Genomic DNA, 17,056 nt, shown 5'->3' with positions numbered 1-17,056 from the left:
ATCACCTGCCCATCACGTGGGTTTTCATTGTCATTGTTTTCCAACCTAAAATATAAATATAGGCCTATTAGTCCTCCTCACAGGCCGACCTAATTCATTAGATTGTATTTTCTTTTTCTGTATATTCGTGTTAAGTGTTGTCATGATTTGTCCTCCTATGTTAGTCCTAATTATTAGCCGGAGAACAGTTACTTTGATCATCGTATACCGTACCTCCAGCTCACAATATTGCCGACCAGAATTGGGCCAAAATTCAAATAATCTTTTTTGCAATAAAAAAAAAAAAAGAAAGATTGGTTATTACAATATTTATCGAAAAATAAAAAATCACAAAAACATCAGGAAGAAAAACTCAAAAATCAGACACATGAATAATTATACAAGATAAAGCAGCATAGGCCTAGATACAAGGACAAGTTATAACTAAAATCTTAATTTCAACACTAAAATAATTTTTAAAAATGGGGTAGGGCCTGCCACATTAAATCTTTGATAATTTTGTTTGAGCAACCTCCTCATATTCCTAGGACGTCCCAAAGCGTGTGTCCGGGGGTGCGTCTCAGTCGTATGTGTAGACCTACTCAGCAGTGGAGCCAAAAATATGGAGAAAAGAGGTCCAAAATGTCTGACGGAGGGGTCCGAGCCAAAGGGCCAACGAAGCCTCGGTCGACGCCCCGTAATAAAAACTCCTGTGTAAGGTTCAAGGGGGAAGTTTTTTTTATGGCTTACTATGGTCCAAATGTGCTTTTAGACCATAATATTAGCGCATTGAGGGCTTGCTTACTTGCGCTTTATAAGAATGAGTACAGTATTGATTTATTATTTTAATATTATAAATTGGCAGTCAAAATAACGTTATTTGGATAGGCAAATTATTATTTATTTTATTTTTGATCGGACGATCTAGGTGTGCATCGGACGACAGCGGGATACAGGCCTGTCCGACGGAGGAAAAAATCCACCTGCTCTCCTCCCCCTCTTTGGCCCCACCACTGGACCCAAGGTTTCATTGAATTAAATAATACTACAGTGTGTAAAATACAAGGGCTATAAACATTTCAAAACATGAATGCAGTTTCATATACAATATTAATTCAACAAGAACACGTGGGAGCTGTATATTAAAAGAAATGTTTGACAGCCGTAAGTATAACGTTTACTCCTCTGAGACATTTAGGAAGTGTTACATTAGTGTTGACCCTCAAAGTGATTGACGTTTGTCACAATAGGTAGGAACACAAACTAAGTAAGTCTTATAATTTAATTGTTCTTATTGCTTGCTTATCGACTATTTCATACACAATTTGCATCGGCAAATAGGACAATATGTATGTTGATTTCAGCCAGCAGCTAAGTTCATCCACGTACCACCATTATTTTCAAAAGTAAAGACAAGTTTACTTCAAGTGAACCAAAGTGTGTGTGGGTTGGAAGTTGGATCTTATGCCTACAGTAACTGTTTCTGCTTTTTCTCCCCTGCATTTGACCAATTTAAACATCGTTTGACAATATTGGAAATGATCGTGTTGATGTTGTTTTGTGTCCCTGGAAAAGACACCTCTCCACATTTCCCTCTCCCATGAGTACACTGAGTGAAATAGTGGGGTTTTTTTTTTGGTTTTTTTTTTCAGTTAAGAGTAGATGTAAACTTTTTCTTGTTAAGAGGTTGTAACCAGGTACACCACTTACCTCTAGAAACGCTTACGACTATATTTCCAAAAATATAAATTGTTGGTTTCATGGTTTAACCAGGGAATAGTGAAATTTCACTGTTCCCTGGTTTAACACACACAACTCAATACTTAATAAGAAACCAGTTGATTTTATTTCAAGATAACATCTCATTCTTAAAATGATTGGACCATGGAGGTATAATACTTTTTGACACTTATTAGTAATTTGCCTTATAAAGGCATGGTGGTGCATGTTACAAGTCTTAAAAACGCCTCCAATTAAACCACCTCCAAATAAATGAAATAGGCATATTTATGTAATTTACAAAATAAAAGTCGAGAAATAAAAATAAAAATATTGTATTTATTTAGAAATTGCATTAATTTATTTTTGCGAATTTTCAACCAAATAGAAATAGATAAAATTCAGAATAGTACAATACAATACTTGTGTTGAATTTGATCCACATAAATACACCTGGATTTATACATTTACGTAATTCTTAATTCTAACCACCAGAGCCCTGCAAGACTAGAAGTAAGGCATATAAATTCATCTTCAAATATAAAAAAAAAAAGGGACGATTTCTATGTAACTTTTGCATAAAAGTTTTGTTCATCATTCACAAATGGAGATTGTCTTGTTATTCCACCAATGGATTGAATAGTGGTTAAGTTTCATGCACCAATTTTTTGAAAAATAAAATCTTTACAAATTGGAAGCACTTGGCAAATTGTTTATGATATCTCAAATACTGACTATTAATTATTTGAAAATTACTATTAATTATATATTATTATATATTATTAAATAATAATAATTATAATTATTATTTTCTTGCAATATTAGGAATAAAACTTTGGTTTATCATTCTGGATTTATTATTCTATCATTCCCCGCTGTGTGTTGTCAGACATATTTTGCTCACTATCGGACCGTACCAGATACTTCAACCTCGACAGATGTTCCATTGCTCTGTAAAGAGAGGATAAAATGAGTAATATTTACACCATTTAAACAATCTGTGTTTTCAGGCATGATACATCAGTAGGTTTGTCTCCCTTTACCCAGGAGTATAAGTGGGTACATAGTAAGGAATAGCGGCATTGAATTTATTAGTACATGTGGTGGTGTGATGAGGGGAGGGGATGATGACAAGGAATTCCACCAATCTCAATTCTTTCAGTTTTTGAGAAAAACAAAACAAAGAATTTTTGCTTCTAAATAGCTACAGGGACAAAGCTTTAAGAGGAAAAGAACCTAAAGCCTTCCTGGGAATTTTTGGCAGCTCTGCCCCTGCCCCGACATCTAACAAAAATTGAAAACATCCCAAGATGATTGAACCGTGCCCCTCTTTCCCACTTTAAACATTTAAACATACAAGAATGTGTTTAAACTTCAAAGATTAGCACAGCCACAACAAATAACATATTTTAAAATGTATTTTTCATTTATATTTATAAGCCATTAAATACCCTTCCCTACTGTGGGGCTGAAACATACAGCAGTGCAAACCACTACACAGCTAGTCAGCAGTAAACTGTATTTTATGCAACAAAGTTGATAAAAGATATATCATGATGTGAAGACTATGATAATATATAACAGAAATTAGGCCTATGTATATGAACAAAACCAATTTATATATACTGATGGAAACAAAACATATAATCATTGACTACTGTAGTATGATTACGGCAGTGATACCTCTTTAAGGATTTACTCCCTTCCTCTATCCCATCAATAGTTGCTTCTGGTTGGTTGTCTCCATCAGAGGTGAGCAAATCGAGCTTCTTCGAACTATCAACCTGTAGATTAGATGAAACGTTCAGTTACAATACTCTCGCCACATTCTACAAACTATAGTTATTAACTTAAAAGGCAAAAATATCAACATTTTAAAGCTATAAATGAATGTAGCTTGCATCCACATATTATAGACTTATTAATCAGCAAAAAAGAGTTGGTTAATTTTTTCTTAATATATTGCATGTTTGGTCCACATAAATATATTGCACTGCACCTAAACTGGCTTCAAATATTTATCATTATAATAGGGATACTACAGTGGATAGTGTAGCGCCTCAATGGTTTACCTTTACCACTTCAAAGGTAAAAAATTACAAATTACTTTCAAAGTTAAGAATGGCTGAACCTCAATAAGTAAACTACGAAACAGTAAAAAGGAAACACTTTAGTAAGAAAAAGCTTGGAGTCAGTGGTAATTGTGCACTCTAAAGTACTAGAAAAGCCTGGCCTCAGGTTATGTTATACTTTGGTTTTTTTTTCTTTAGAATTTATGTTTGTATTCATTCTACATGGCACAATGGTCCAGTACTTTGATTGTGTATTTGTGTGAATTTGTAATAACAATCTTTCCTATGCCCGCTTGTGTAATTATTGCTCCAAGTCAAAGCAACTTCTGCCAAATGGAGAAACACAATACACACAACACAACAATCAAACAGGGATGGCCTCAACAGCTTCAAATCTTAACTGAAAAGTCAGATGATGGGGAAGTTTTTTCCTTTAATTTAGATGAACTGAACACCTTAATTTATTTTCATTGTTCGAATGTACTAATGGGAAAACATACAAAATAATGGTAGATAATTAATGATGAATTTTAAATGTGAAGTAAGTATTTTGTTTCCCACTGGAATATGTCAACAATCACAATTTTATACTATATTTTTTGCGTATATGTAAATTTATGTGGAATTTTATTAAGAAATTATTTAGTTGCTTAACAGTAAGCCCATACTGGTAATATCTGTAAGCTAATAGACTTACAGAAAACTGTACAAGTGGATATTGAATTACTTTACTAGGGTAATATGATAATAATAGCCATTACATCACTCACACTATTTATAATCATAACATCACTGATAATTATACATATCTGTGTCAAAGGTAATGACAGCATTAAAATTACATCCAGCAACAAATGCTTTTCATATGGTGGCATGCATTTAATGAATGTGACATAATACAAACACAAACAAAACCTTTTTAGCAGACTTGAGTGATGATGGTGTTGGTTATGTTTCACTGCTGATTTTTTGTTTTTCATTTGGTTTAGCATAAGTTATTTCACATTCAGTAGCTAAATTGAGAGACAAAAGACGTTGTGACGCAGTGGCAAGGGTTTTGGTTTCCAACAAAAAGGTTGGGGTTCGGGTCTGAGGCTAGTTTGTTTGTTCCCTAGGGCAAGGCACTTTATCTGCACTGTCTCACTCCACCATATAGTTCAATGTGTGCCTGGTTGGGGGGGGGGGGCATGCTATCACACTGAATATGACTGCAATTACAAAACCTAGTTTTTTCATATTAATCAACCAGGTGTAATAATATACTGCACACTTGTGCATTAATAGAAATGTATAAATTGTTATTAGTAATTATTAAAAAAAAACAAAAAAAAAAACTGGCAATACATGTTTCATGATTTTAAAGTTCTCTTTACTTCTCATGAAAAAAACCCCCCGAGAAATTAAATCACCAAAAATTTTAAATATATTGTGGCCCTTCTCTTGGCTAAAGGTTTCTCAAACAATGACGCTGCAACTATGTAATGAAAATCTTTGTAATAGAATTTCAAGCGATTGTTTACAAATACGAGGTACTCCATCAAAAGCACAGAGACTTATATTTATTCTGACCTCACAGCGGGGTGGTTACAAAGTGAATAAGGAAACTATGGAGACAGCACGAAATAACATACCGGGTAATATGATTGGATGATTTTTTTTTGTGTAAATGGGAGTGTAAGGTTTCAACAATTTACTAAATATGTTTAAATATATTTGTTCATTGCATGATGGTAACAGATAAATTTAATGCGTAAAGCTATCTATATTAATATACATTTAAATATGTATAGCCTGCTAAAAAAATTTGGAAATTAACTTGATCGCATTTGAAGTAACATAAAATATATGAAAAAGTGCATGAATTTAGAAAATGTTTACTATGATTTTTTTTATAACGGATAATGATAAAAAAAATGTCAATTTTAATATTTTTAAAATTTTTTTTGCTGTTTAATTAAATACACAAATACACAAAGTTGGTTTTTTCAAAATAAACAATTAATTTTTTTTTAGATTTATTTTTTTTATTTTGCTATTTTTCACGTAACAATACGGTTGGATGGCCGAGCTGCTAGTGCAAGGGCGCCACTACCTACAGCATAGCGACGCTGGTGCGAACAGCAAGCTCGCCTATGGTTCTGGTGGTGGAACAAGTCTTTTCGGATAAGGACTATAACTGTAGGCCCAGTGTACAGTGCACTTAAAATAAAAACCCAGCATCTTTCGAGACAATTAGGGGTTACCCCGGTGTACTGGTCCATACAGCCCGTTTGTGGACAGACTCGAGTAATTGGTACCAGTTTACCGGGCAACTCAGACAGAGACCCTAATAGGGGAGAAGAAAGTCACCGCATGAGCTAGTCCACAACTTTAGCGCTTTAAGAAGCCAGTATAAAGCGCTATATAAATTGTACTACATTACATCACATCTAGAGTTACATTATCTGTTTTAAGGTAAAAAAAATTACTAAATATGTGTTTTTTCTTTAAATCAGCCATCCTTTTCTACCTTTTTTCCCAGCTTTTTAATATCTAAAAATCTCATTAAACTGTTCCCATGATTTGTCTCTTAGAAAAATTAGTTGCTCAACCTATCAAAAAACTTGATTACTCCAGAGCCTGGGAGTAACAGGTGGGTATGGCGCATGGCATATGTTGATGGTGAAATGGGTCATTAATTTGTTGATGGACATTGTAAGACTCATTTGAGTAAAACAAACATTTCTTTTGCAATTTCACCAGTACATCTATAACCAAAACTGCTAGAACTAGTTAACTACTTACTTTTCCATCAGGATTATGCATACCTTATACAGTAGGTCCCCATGGACTAATGGGTATGGTACTCGCCTTGACAGCGAAAGGTTGCAGGATTGAATCCCACCAGAGACACTCTTTTTTCATACAACTCAAAAAAGGTCTTTTCGTTGATGAGCTATGCTTGATACGATTATTGCAACTTGTTCCTCTTCGAGTACTGTTATTGTAATTACCTGGTTTGCTTATATGTGTTTACGTTACACAGCAAACTTGATTTGATTATCATTATTATCTATGGTAATTTCAATTGGAATCTACAGTACTGAAGAGAATTCCAGGTATGAAAAATGAATGAACAGCCAAAGGTGAAAAATAAACCACCAAATTTAATTTCCCAGATGACAAGTCTAGGACTCTAGAGGGCCAAATCATTGGTTAAATAAAATAAGTAGTGCTTTTAATGAAATCATACAAAAAGAGACAAAATATGATAAAAGTGAGTAATAGTAAATGATACCAGAATTTACATCATTCCTACTATTAGTGCTTGTCTTCTTAACCTCATGACATTCGTAACAAAGTTGAAGTCTTAATGAATAGCAAATCCATCTAAATATGTATCATCGTGGACATGATAATACAGTAGAAACCAATTCAGTTACTTGTGTATTGTATAAAATCTACCAAAGTATTGTACCATGTTCAAACTTTAAATTGTTTTAGATAAAATACAAGGATCGGAATGCTTTCAGCCAAAGAGATGACATAAACAATGGTTTGGTTCTGTGCAGAACATACAGCATCTGTTGATGGATAGGTCTTCTAATTTTTATTTAGGACCCTACATAATACAAAGTAGTTTTGATACCTGTATTCAGTAGTGCCGAAAAATTTGGTTGAGTGTTTGGCCATCTGCCAAGAAATTCCAGGAACTTTCTTGGAAATTTATACACAATGGCTATGTTCTCACACGGCAGCTAACAGTTAGCAGGATCCAGATCCTGCTAACTGTTACTGTAGCTGCTGTGCGTCCATATGAGAAAATCCTGATCCGGATACCAAGAATATGATGATCGAATCACTGGCCAATAAGAAACTGGAAATTGTAAATGCATACGTGTGATTGGTTGATGATAGCTAACCGATAGCGCTTGCTAACCGTTAGCGGTATCCAGATACCGCTAATGGTTAGCGCTAACCGATCGGCCGTTCTCACAAGGTGGTAACGGTTAGCGCTAACCCTCGCTTTAAAAAACACTGTCACCTATTAACTAGCTATAACATTATGGAGAGCTCCCCCAGGGATTTTAATGTTAAATTTAATGATCATGATATTATGCGATGCCAACATACAGTACTATTTTTTTTTTTTTTTTTTTATAAGAACCAGTAAAATTTTGCCCAGACTTAGTGTTCTTATGTTTTGGCCGATTGTACGCTCAAAATGTTCTTAATTTGTTCTTATTTTACACACTTTTCAAAATAGAAAATTATTATTATTATTGTACTGGAAAGTAGGTAGAAATGGTCTGGAAAAAATGGGCCCTGAAAAAAGGCCTGGTAAAAATGGCACCAAATGACAGCACACCTACTGATTACGGAGGGTAATAGAGCCCAATCACACTTATTAGGCCGGCCCAGGGACGCCTTAAATACGGCCGACTCAGAGCCGACTCAAACAAATTTTCCCATTCACAGTTATTTTTTAAGTCAGCCCAGGGCCGCCTTACGAATGTTCACACTTCTCCTTTGGGCCGGGTCGAGGAATTACAGGACAGGAAGTTCGAGGCGATCGCATTACATGATGGTGAAACAGTAAATCACAACCTAGCATAAACACATGGAATTTGCGCGAAACATGAAAAAATTTCAAATATTGTCCTTATACTTTTTCTATTTTTTAAGAGTAGCATTCTGCTTCATGATTATGGCGACGATAATTATTATAATACCCAAGGCATCTCGACTTCACTCTGTGCAAAACCAGACTCGTGATTTCGAAAGTCCAACTTGTATATTGTAAACTGTATAGGCCTGTAAGACTGAAGTTTGCTGTCAATGTTTGGACACATATTGTGAATAAGTAGCATCGACATCTATCTACAGAATTTGGCAATAATAATTACTTTCATATTATATTCATTCACAAACAATTTTTGACGCTTTTTAGAACCAGCTTCGTTCATAACAATAACAAACAAAAACAATAACATTTTTTTTCAGTCCTCGGAGTCATGTGAGTAGCTTCATGAACGTCGACACAAAACGCACGTGGTGACGTTCACAGAAAGAATGATACCGCTATACAGTGTTATGATTTTAGAATTTAAACTTGGAAAATTAATGTGTGCTATACAAAAAACAGGGTTTCTTGAGCTTGTAACTTTTTATTTTTTCTCTACTGGAATTCAACTGTAGAAAAGAAAGTCGAAGCATACGTCATATGCCAAAGTGCCCATACGCAAGCTTTGTATCATGTGGTATTTCCCCACGTTTACAACTTGGTTCGTGATGCTCCCTTCGCACGGAGGCTGTGAATAATAATTAGTTGGTGTTTTTTCGCACAAGTCAGTTCGAATGAATGTTGTGGTAGGTACGATGTCAAAATCAACCGCAATCACAGCGAACTTGGGCCGGCTCACGTTCGGCTTACGTTCAGATATAAAGTTGGGTCCTGCATTGCGGGACTTGAGCCGACTCAAAAGTCGGACTAAAGTTAGGTCGGCTCAGGGCCGGCTTAACATTTATTGATTGTTCACACTTCAAAAATGCCGACAACGGGCCGACGTAAATTTTAAGTGTGATTGGGCTCATAGTCACACCAACTACACATAAGGTATATACACTTTTTTAGTTTTTCTATTTAAAAAAAAAACAAAAAACAAAAAACCTCATTTGACATTGTACCTCAGGATCAATTTGTTCTTATTTTTGTTCTTAATTTTTAAGCAATTTAAGCTTCAGTGCTTAATAATATAAAATGTGTTCTTACAAAAAAAAAGTGTAAATTATTTTAGCTATTACAAGAGGTACATTTATGTATTTTTTATTAATTACTTTTTGTTAGAATACATTCTATTTATACAGTATGTTACTTAATCCTTAAGCCGGGCACACACTGCGTCGTGTGAATGTCACACAGCGAATCCAACTCCGTTCCCTGTAAGCGCTAGTTGACGCGACGCTATCTGCTGATTGCCGGTGGCAGCCATAACAAATCGTCATTGAAAGCTATCCGCTGCACATGCATCATCACGTGGTGTTCTTAATAGAATTGGTCCGGTCCACAACTGTCAGGCACAGGAAGTGCCAGGCCTTAGTGATTAATTTCAATCAATCAAAACTTTACCAATGTGAAGAATAATAAAATTTATTTGCTACAAAATAAATCAACGTACAATCTACCAGGAAGAAACCAATAATTTTGTCAAGGAAAACTGCATAAGAACCTCTGCCCTTGCAGACATCTGGTTTTTTTTAATAATATGGTTTGCAAAAATTTGGAAAAGGTTCTTTAAAAAAAAAAATTACTGCAGATTTGTATAGTATAGTAGCAGTAAAACTACAAATTACAATATTTAAAATGATTGGCCTAATATCTTGTGGGGGAAAACACCTGGTCTATGATGGATGGGGAGAATGTATACAGTATCATATATGGAATCAAATCACAACTAGAATTTCTGTTCCTGTACAAAGGTTAACATTTTCTACAACTCAAAAAATGACAGTTTTTTTTTTCTGCTTTTGTTGACAAAAGTTATAGAATTAATATTACAAACTATCTGATTGATGATTGAAGTTTTTTGTTTTGGAATAGTGGGGAAGCAGGTTTAAATTATTCACAAATTTGCTGGGCCTGAAAAATTAAATTCTGAACCTATAGTTTGTAAAATGTAGGCCCCCGGAGGAGGTCACTTGCATACCCAGCAAACCTGTGGGTGCAGCAGCAACTTCAAAACATTCTCTAAAGAGACAACAGGAAAAAGGCCACTCAATCATGCCAGAGAGGGCGCAATATTTGTACAGTTTTCTGTCTATTCCGTCATCTCTGCTGTGGCATGTACCAAACGTAGGCCTATAGCACAGGGCTTACACCCAGTCTAGCTAAAATCGTGCAGAAAATTGTGACACTTTGACACAGGACGGGCCAGAGATTTTGACTAATTTCTTCCTGGTAACTTTCCACACTTGAGCTACCAAGTCCTCGCAAATATACCCCATAAATGTCGCAACTCCCCGATATTTCTCACACACTTTTGCTGCCAAGTCCTTGAAAATATACCCTGTAAATGCGGCACCTCCCTGTAGAAATATTTAATAAGAGTGATCCCCTTTGATGTAGGCTTACTTGGTATACACCAAGTTAAGGGTTGCAAATGATTGGCAGGTTTGCCTGGGGCATCATCCTCATTAAAATATGATACAGGTAAAAATAAATAGTTGATGTATTAAGTACGCTCCATTTGTTTTAAGTTTAGACAACTATCTTGTAATACCAATAATACACAACACTGTTTAGACTGGGTTCCAGTCCTTAAATTTTGTCTTAATCAATACATCTGTTATAAAGACAAATCGATTTTGGCACCAATGGTGTTCGATATTACTTATTTCCAATCCAAATTCAAACATAACAAAAACAGATGCTGGTGGCTCTCTCTGAAATTATCTAACACTACGAAAATTCAATAATTGTGGCAAGTCTAAATATCTTTTTAAAGATAATTATAATGTAATATTACTTAAACATGAATTAAGTGGAATACATGGAAAAGTACACATTGCCATAAGAATCAAACCAATGCACTCCTGCGCACCCCCTAAATACATCACTGGACCAGTGCCTTTCGCAAAATCTGTTCTGAAGCTCTGGCACTGACATAATATACCACATAGTCGACAATGCTTATTCCCAGTGCTGTGTACTTCTTTTGCTGGAAGTGTCACAACAGGACTTCATTATATTTGCTATGAAATACTAGGCCGGGTAGGCCCCATGGTTCACCTAGAGAATACAGCAGTGATATAACAATCATGTAATTGTATGTACTGCAGACAGATTTCATGCGAGAAATCATCCAGGGTAGGGATCTACTTGGCAAGAGAAAAGAAAGTATTAAATTAATGGAAGTGGAATCAGGCAAAATAAAACAATAGAACTTTATTATATTTACTATGAAATAATAGGCCGGGTTAGACCCGTGGTTTATAAGTGGAAGAGGTTTGGCAAAGCGGGAACGGTTTGATTTCCTAACCTCGAGATCAGAGTTTCAATCCCTCACTGTGCATTCGCTTGCGGCCTTGAACAAGGCACTTTATCTGCTTTGCTTCTATCCACCCATGCGTATAATAAATGGGTACGTGGTGAGGTTCCCTGCCTGCTGATTACAGTGCCCAACACTTAAAAGCTGGACCCAATGACCAGGGAAAAGAAGTGCACTTTATAACCTCAAAGAAGAGGATCATTATAAATGCCTATACCAGTACCAGTAACAGTAAAAATGATCAAAATCATATCTACAGAAAAAACGGGTAAGAATTAGTAAGATTTGTTCAGGGTGGTAATATTCACATGGGGTAGAAATAGACCTTTCAGAAGAACAAAATATGTACCAACATCCAAGGGCAAAAAGGAATGGTCCACCGTGTGCAGGGTAAGAATAATTTTAAAAACTGCAAATAAAAAAAAAAACTGTCTATGTTTGTAAGTTTATCTTGCAAATTATCAAGTCCATCACAGCAAAACTTTAGTAATCTCATCTCTACTCTGGAAGCACCCAGGTAATAATTGTCTGATTCAAGATAAATCACCTCAAAAAATTTAGTATCATGTCTGGCCTATAAAAACCTCTCCCTTGTGATCATGTGACATAAATAAAAGGAAATGAGTTTGTTTTTTACAAGCAGGTGGTGGAAACATGCTTTTATCTTTATTCAGAAGACACTTAAATCACTAAATCAATAGAAAACATCAGAAAGTTCAACTGCAACTTGACCTCTGTTTTATAGTTAAACATTTATAATTTACAATACCATGGAGGAATAAGTATTCCTTTATGACCAACTACCAAATAAAACTTTGACCTAGTGACCAACTGGGGTGGAAGATGAACTGTACTAGATACATGTAAACTTGGTACTACAAGATGCACACACAAAAAAACCCTACAAATTTTAGAGACTGAAATTATTTGAAACAAAGTAACATAGCTGCCTAAGAGATGCCAGGAATATCCAGAAATGTGTTCAGTCAACATTTTGGGTTGACATTTTTAAAAATCTGATACTTGCAGTTTTCTAGAAGAGGATACCGAAAAAAAGGCCAATATTTCAGAGCCTCTCATATAATTACCTGTCTTCCCTGCACTAGGAAATATAGTTATTGGTGTCTATAAGATTTAACGTTACTGGCGTCTCTGGTAACACGCATTAACAGACATGAATGCTTCGCGTAGCCTTAGAATGTTATTTTATAAACATCAGCGTGAACCCCCAAATTGCATGTATTGGTATTACGGGCATTAATAGAGCACATAAAACAAAGTCTCAATGCGCTATAGCAAAGGGAGCAGCTTAGTTCAGTCGGCTAATCTGGTGGTAGCCGCTGTGTGTGCGCTGAACCGTGGAGATCTCTAGGTCCCCGGTTCAATTCCCATTGCTGCCTCTCCTTGTGTTTTAGCTAGAGGGCTGAAATACAAGTTACAATAGCGCACCATCTTTCGGATGAGACGTTTAAGCCGTTGGTACCGTGTGCATTATGGCCCATGTGCACGTTAAAGAGCGCAGTACACTCTTCGGAAAAGAGTAGGGGATTGTCTCCCGGTGTACTGCCCAATCACCACCAGAAGGACCACACTGGAAATAAGTCTTCTTCTAGACTTTCGTGGGCTATCCATAGTGTTTACACCGAATAAATCCAATCCAATCCAAAGGGTCTTTGGGAAAAAAAATAGAGGAAGAGAGAGAGAGAAAAAAAGAAAACACAAAAAACAATTTAGATGTTGTAGAGTATTGAAGAGGTGGGTCAGAAGATGAATAGTGATGGGTACTCACAGACATGAGCAGGCAGACAATTCAAGAGCTTGGGGCCAACCACCATAAAGATCCCTCACCACAAGACTTTAGGCATCATGCTGGATTGGAGTGAAATATTTAGTGTGGCTGGTGGTGAATCTTAGGAGTACAAACTAGGAAGAGCTCTAAGAGATCAGGAGAAAAACTTACTTCAGGATCTAAAGGATTTTCTCTAGAATGTAAATTGTAGATCATTTTGATTGAAGGGGATTGGTTTGTTCGAGGGTCCCTTGGTTTAAAAGGGGGTTCAGCAGAACCATATCCCCACCCCTTGGTTGTCAGCTTGGGTTATGATGTTTTAAAAGGAATTTGCAAGAAATACATAAACCATTAGTTAATTGAAGTCTAAAATGGTGATGAATTTACCTTTGGTGCAACCTCATCCTCAATAGTGTCATCATGAACCATCTCCTTATCATCATCCTCTGTCAAATCATTTGCTATGGCAACAGACTGGATTGTGAAGAGCATGTTTTTAAGAGCCTCCACTGGTCCAGGTTGTTCACTGGCTGTCAACCGCGGACTCTGTTGAGAATAAATGTTTCATCTCTGATTATGAGTATCTCAAAACTAGTGTGATGTGATTTTGGTTCAATATTATTCACAGAATTATAGATATACAGCCTCTATTACTGTACCTCTATACTTTATAAAAAGTGTCTCGAGTACATTTCATGTCCATGTTCAGTGGTGAAGATATTTTAGAGCAGATTACAATGAAAATATACTAGACTGTACGCCCTATCATTCCAATATTTACATATTTGTAATTAGCAGATGTCCCCAAGTATGACATCTGAAGATGGATATTAATCACTGTAAATGGATCAGTCTATAGGCACAGCATCATCTGCATTCCATTTGTTAATGTTAACCAGGAAAATATGTTAACTGGCTACGTATGTTTTCATGTCAGAAAAAAAAAGTACCGGGTAATAATGAACAAATCAAATAATTAGTAAATATTAATTTAATACAAAATTTCATTTATTATTTTTCGGGTGGCATATTTCATTAATTTTTTTTCATCCACAATGACAGGATTTTTAATGACATTCATTCCAAAATTTTCTTTCTCTTTTGATGGTTGGTAACGTTGCCACTTAAAAACCAGTACACAAGTTGGAAGTGCCTATGGTATTAAGAAAATTAAATAATAAATAAATAAATAGCCATCAGAACAAACCAATACAAATGTAAGTAGCCCAACTCCAGAACTTTGAAAGTCTGATCATTAATATCATTTTAGGTGGTCAATGACTTTAAAGAAGAAAGAATTTGACCTGAACAAGTGAAAGTAGGATCATGACCATTTATGTGCATTCAGAGCAACTGTTATAAAAATTTACTCTAGTGCTACAAAAGTAGTAAAAATTCAATAAATAATAAAATACATTAAACATCAATACAATATATCATTAAATAGAGTACATATTTTTTATTGGTGTCATCATAATCACCAGTTTTTATTGTTATCTATTTTTATTCTCATAATTATTATTAAAGTCTTTATTATTGAATCACTACAAACAGCCTAGGCCTACATCTTTTGGTCTAATCTCAAGATCAAATTGTTTAGCTTGACCTCTGCCAACTGCCTCCTCAGATACCTGTACAAGTTGTACAGTATTCCCAATGCACTTGTAGGGTTCATGAAATATAGGGTCAACTTGAGGTTAATGGGTAAGGGATGGGACTGCATAGAGAGCTTAAATGCCATTCATGTTTTGATTGGTCCCTGGAAATTAGGATAGTGACTTGTATTGGACAAAACAACAATGACTTATCCTAATGAGTTCTAATAATAAAATCAAAATATAAACAAAATCGACATAAGTAATGCGTGATAATATTTTTGATTCTATCCAATCAATACTCTGTAAATACATTCCTAATGGTCTACCAAGACGTCCAGTTTCCTTAACATTGATTCTCATTCATGTCATTAGTGTATTTAAAAACAGCCATTTTCACCCAGATTAATTGAAAATAGAGAATGTGAATCACTATTTTTTTTCTACAGAATCAATAAACTAGGTATCAGATTTTATGCTTGTGCTAAAGCAGGTATTTAATACCACCATGTCTAAAGGTTCTGACACAGTAGATCCCATCTACAGTATGTAGGGCTATAACATTTTTTTTTTTATAAGAACACATTTTATAAGAACACTGAGGCTGAAATTGCTTAAAAATTAAGAACAAAAATAAGAACAAGTTGAGGCTGAGGTAGAATGTCAAACTAGAAAAACTAAAAAAATTATATCTGTTCCTTATGTTCAGTACTGTAGGTGTGACTTTGTAATATTCTCCATATACAGTACAGTAGGTGTTCCTACCTCCCATTTGGGGCCAGTTTTTAACAGGGGCCTTCTTTTGTGGGGCCATTTTTTGCTGGGCCTTTCTTTCAGGGGCCATTTTTTGCAGGGCAGCTTTCACCTCCCAGTACAGTGTATGCTGCTCTACAATAATAATTTTCTATGTTTGAAAAGTGTGTAAAATAAGAACAAAATAAAAACATTTTGAGTTTGAAATTGGCCAAAAAATAAGAACACTGAGCCTAGGCAAAATTTTACTGGTTCTTATACAAAAAAAAAAGAAGAAGGGTATAGTGGATAAACAATTCTATAAAATTCTGAAAGAGCACTCATTTGTCACCTCCAATTTTATTACTTCCAACTACAGAGGGATAGTTTGCAATCAAAAGGTACGTAACTAATATTGTTTATTATTTTATTTTCATTTAACAGTAAGTAACTAGGCACTTCACACTGGATGTAAGTAAGTGATGCTCAACAAACTTTACGAGGCCGTGAAGATTAATTCCTGTTTTCAATAGCATTTTAACCCAGACTGGTTCCTGGGATATCCCCAAAAGTTCCGACAATTTAGGAATTTAAAAAGCTGATTTAATAGAGTTTACTTTCTTAAACTTGTGCATGAATGTTTTTACTCTTGAGGAATTGTGTTGACCTCCCCAACAGACAATGGAAGACAAAATGTTAAACTCTCTCCTCTTCCACTCACAAAAGCCAGTTATTAAACAAATACTGCCACTTAAATTAAATCAGTAAATATTTTTTTTTTAATATTTAATTGTTTTAATTTGATAAATTTATTAGATTCCAACTATAAAATAAGAGTGGGAAATAACTACCTTGGTAATTTCCATACCTTTTGAATACTATTCATTTAGTATAAGGATACAGTACCCTAGAATTTCCACCAGCCAATTTAAGGAATGTTTGTAGTAAATCTGTGAATCATTGATCAACTTTTTAGATTTGTGACTTATTGAAATTGGTAGCTAATTACTTACTTCAGTGCTGCATTTAATTGGGATCCTAAAGTATTTGGAAAAAAGAAAACAACTTCCTTGAATGTTGGCTGCTGGCTGTATTAGCTACAGTATCAAAATTTACCCAAAAAAAAGTCAAGGTTTACATGTA

The 17,056-nt window shown here is 35.1% G+C and overlaps 1 protein-coding gene across 1 annotated transcript in view; it reads right to left on the bottom strand.

The window, feature by feature from the left end:
• Positions 1-1,802: 1,802 nt before the first annotated feature.
• The window catches only part of LOC117111585, a 35,108-nt gene continuing 19,854 nt past the window's right edge, over positions 1,803-17,056 (bottom strand). Inside the window, exons 6-8 of the mRNA XM_033254538.1 lie at positions 13,974-14,132; positions 3,382-3,482; positions 1,803-2,649 (exon numbers count right to left, since the gene is read on the bottom strand). Of these exons, the coding sequence (XP_033110429.1) occupies positions 2,556-2,649; positions 3,382-3,482; positions 13,974-14,132 (354 nt within the window). The 3' untranslated portion in view covers positions 1,803-2,555. The remainder of the gene's footprint in view (positions 2,650-3,381; positions 3,483-13,973; positions 14,133-17,056) is intronic.

This window comes from Anneissia japonica, unplaced genomic scaffold, assembly GCF_011630105.1.
Source record: "Anneissia japonica isolate Jap-2015-1 unplaced genomic scaffold, ASM1163010v1 scaffold351_len699533_cov169, whole genome shotgun sequence".
Classification (NCBI taxonomy): domain Eukaryota; kingdom Metazoa; phylum Echinodermata; class Crinoidea; order Comatulida; family Comatulidae; genus Anneissia; species Anneissia japonica.
This window is presented reverse-complemented; position numbering and strand designations above follow the sequence as displayed.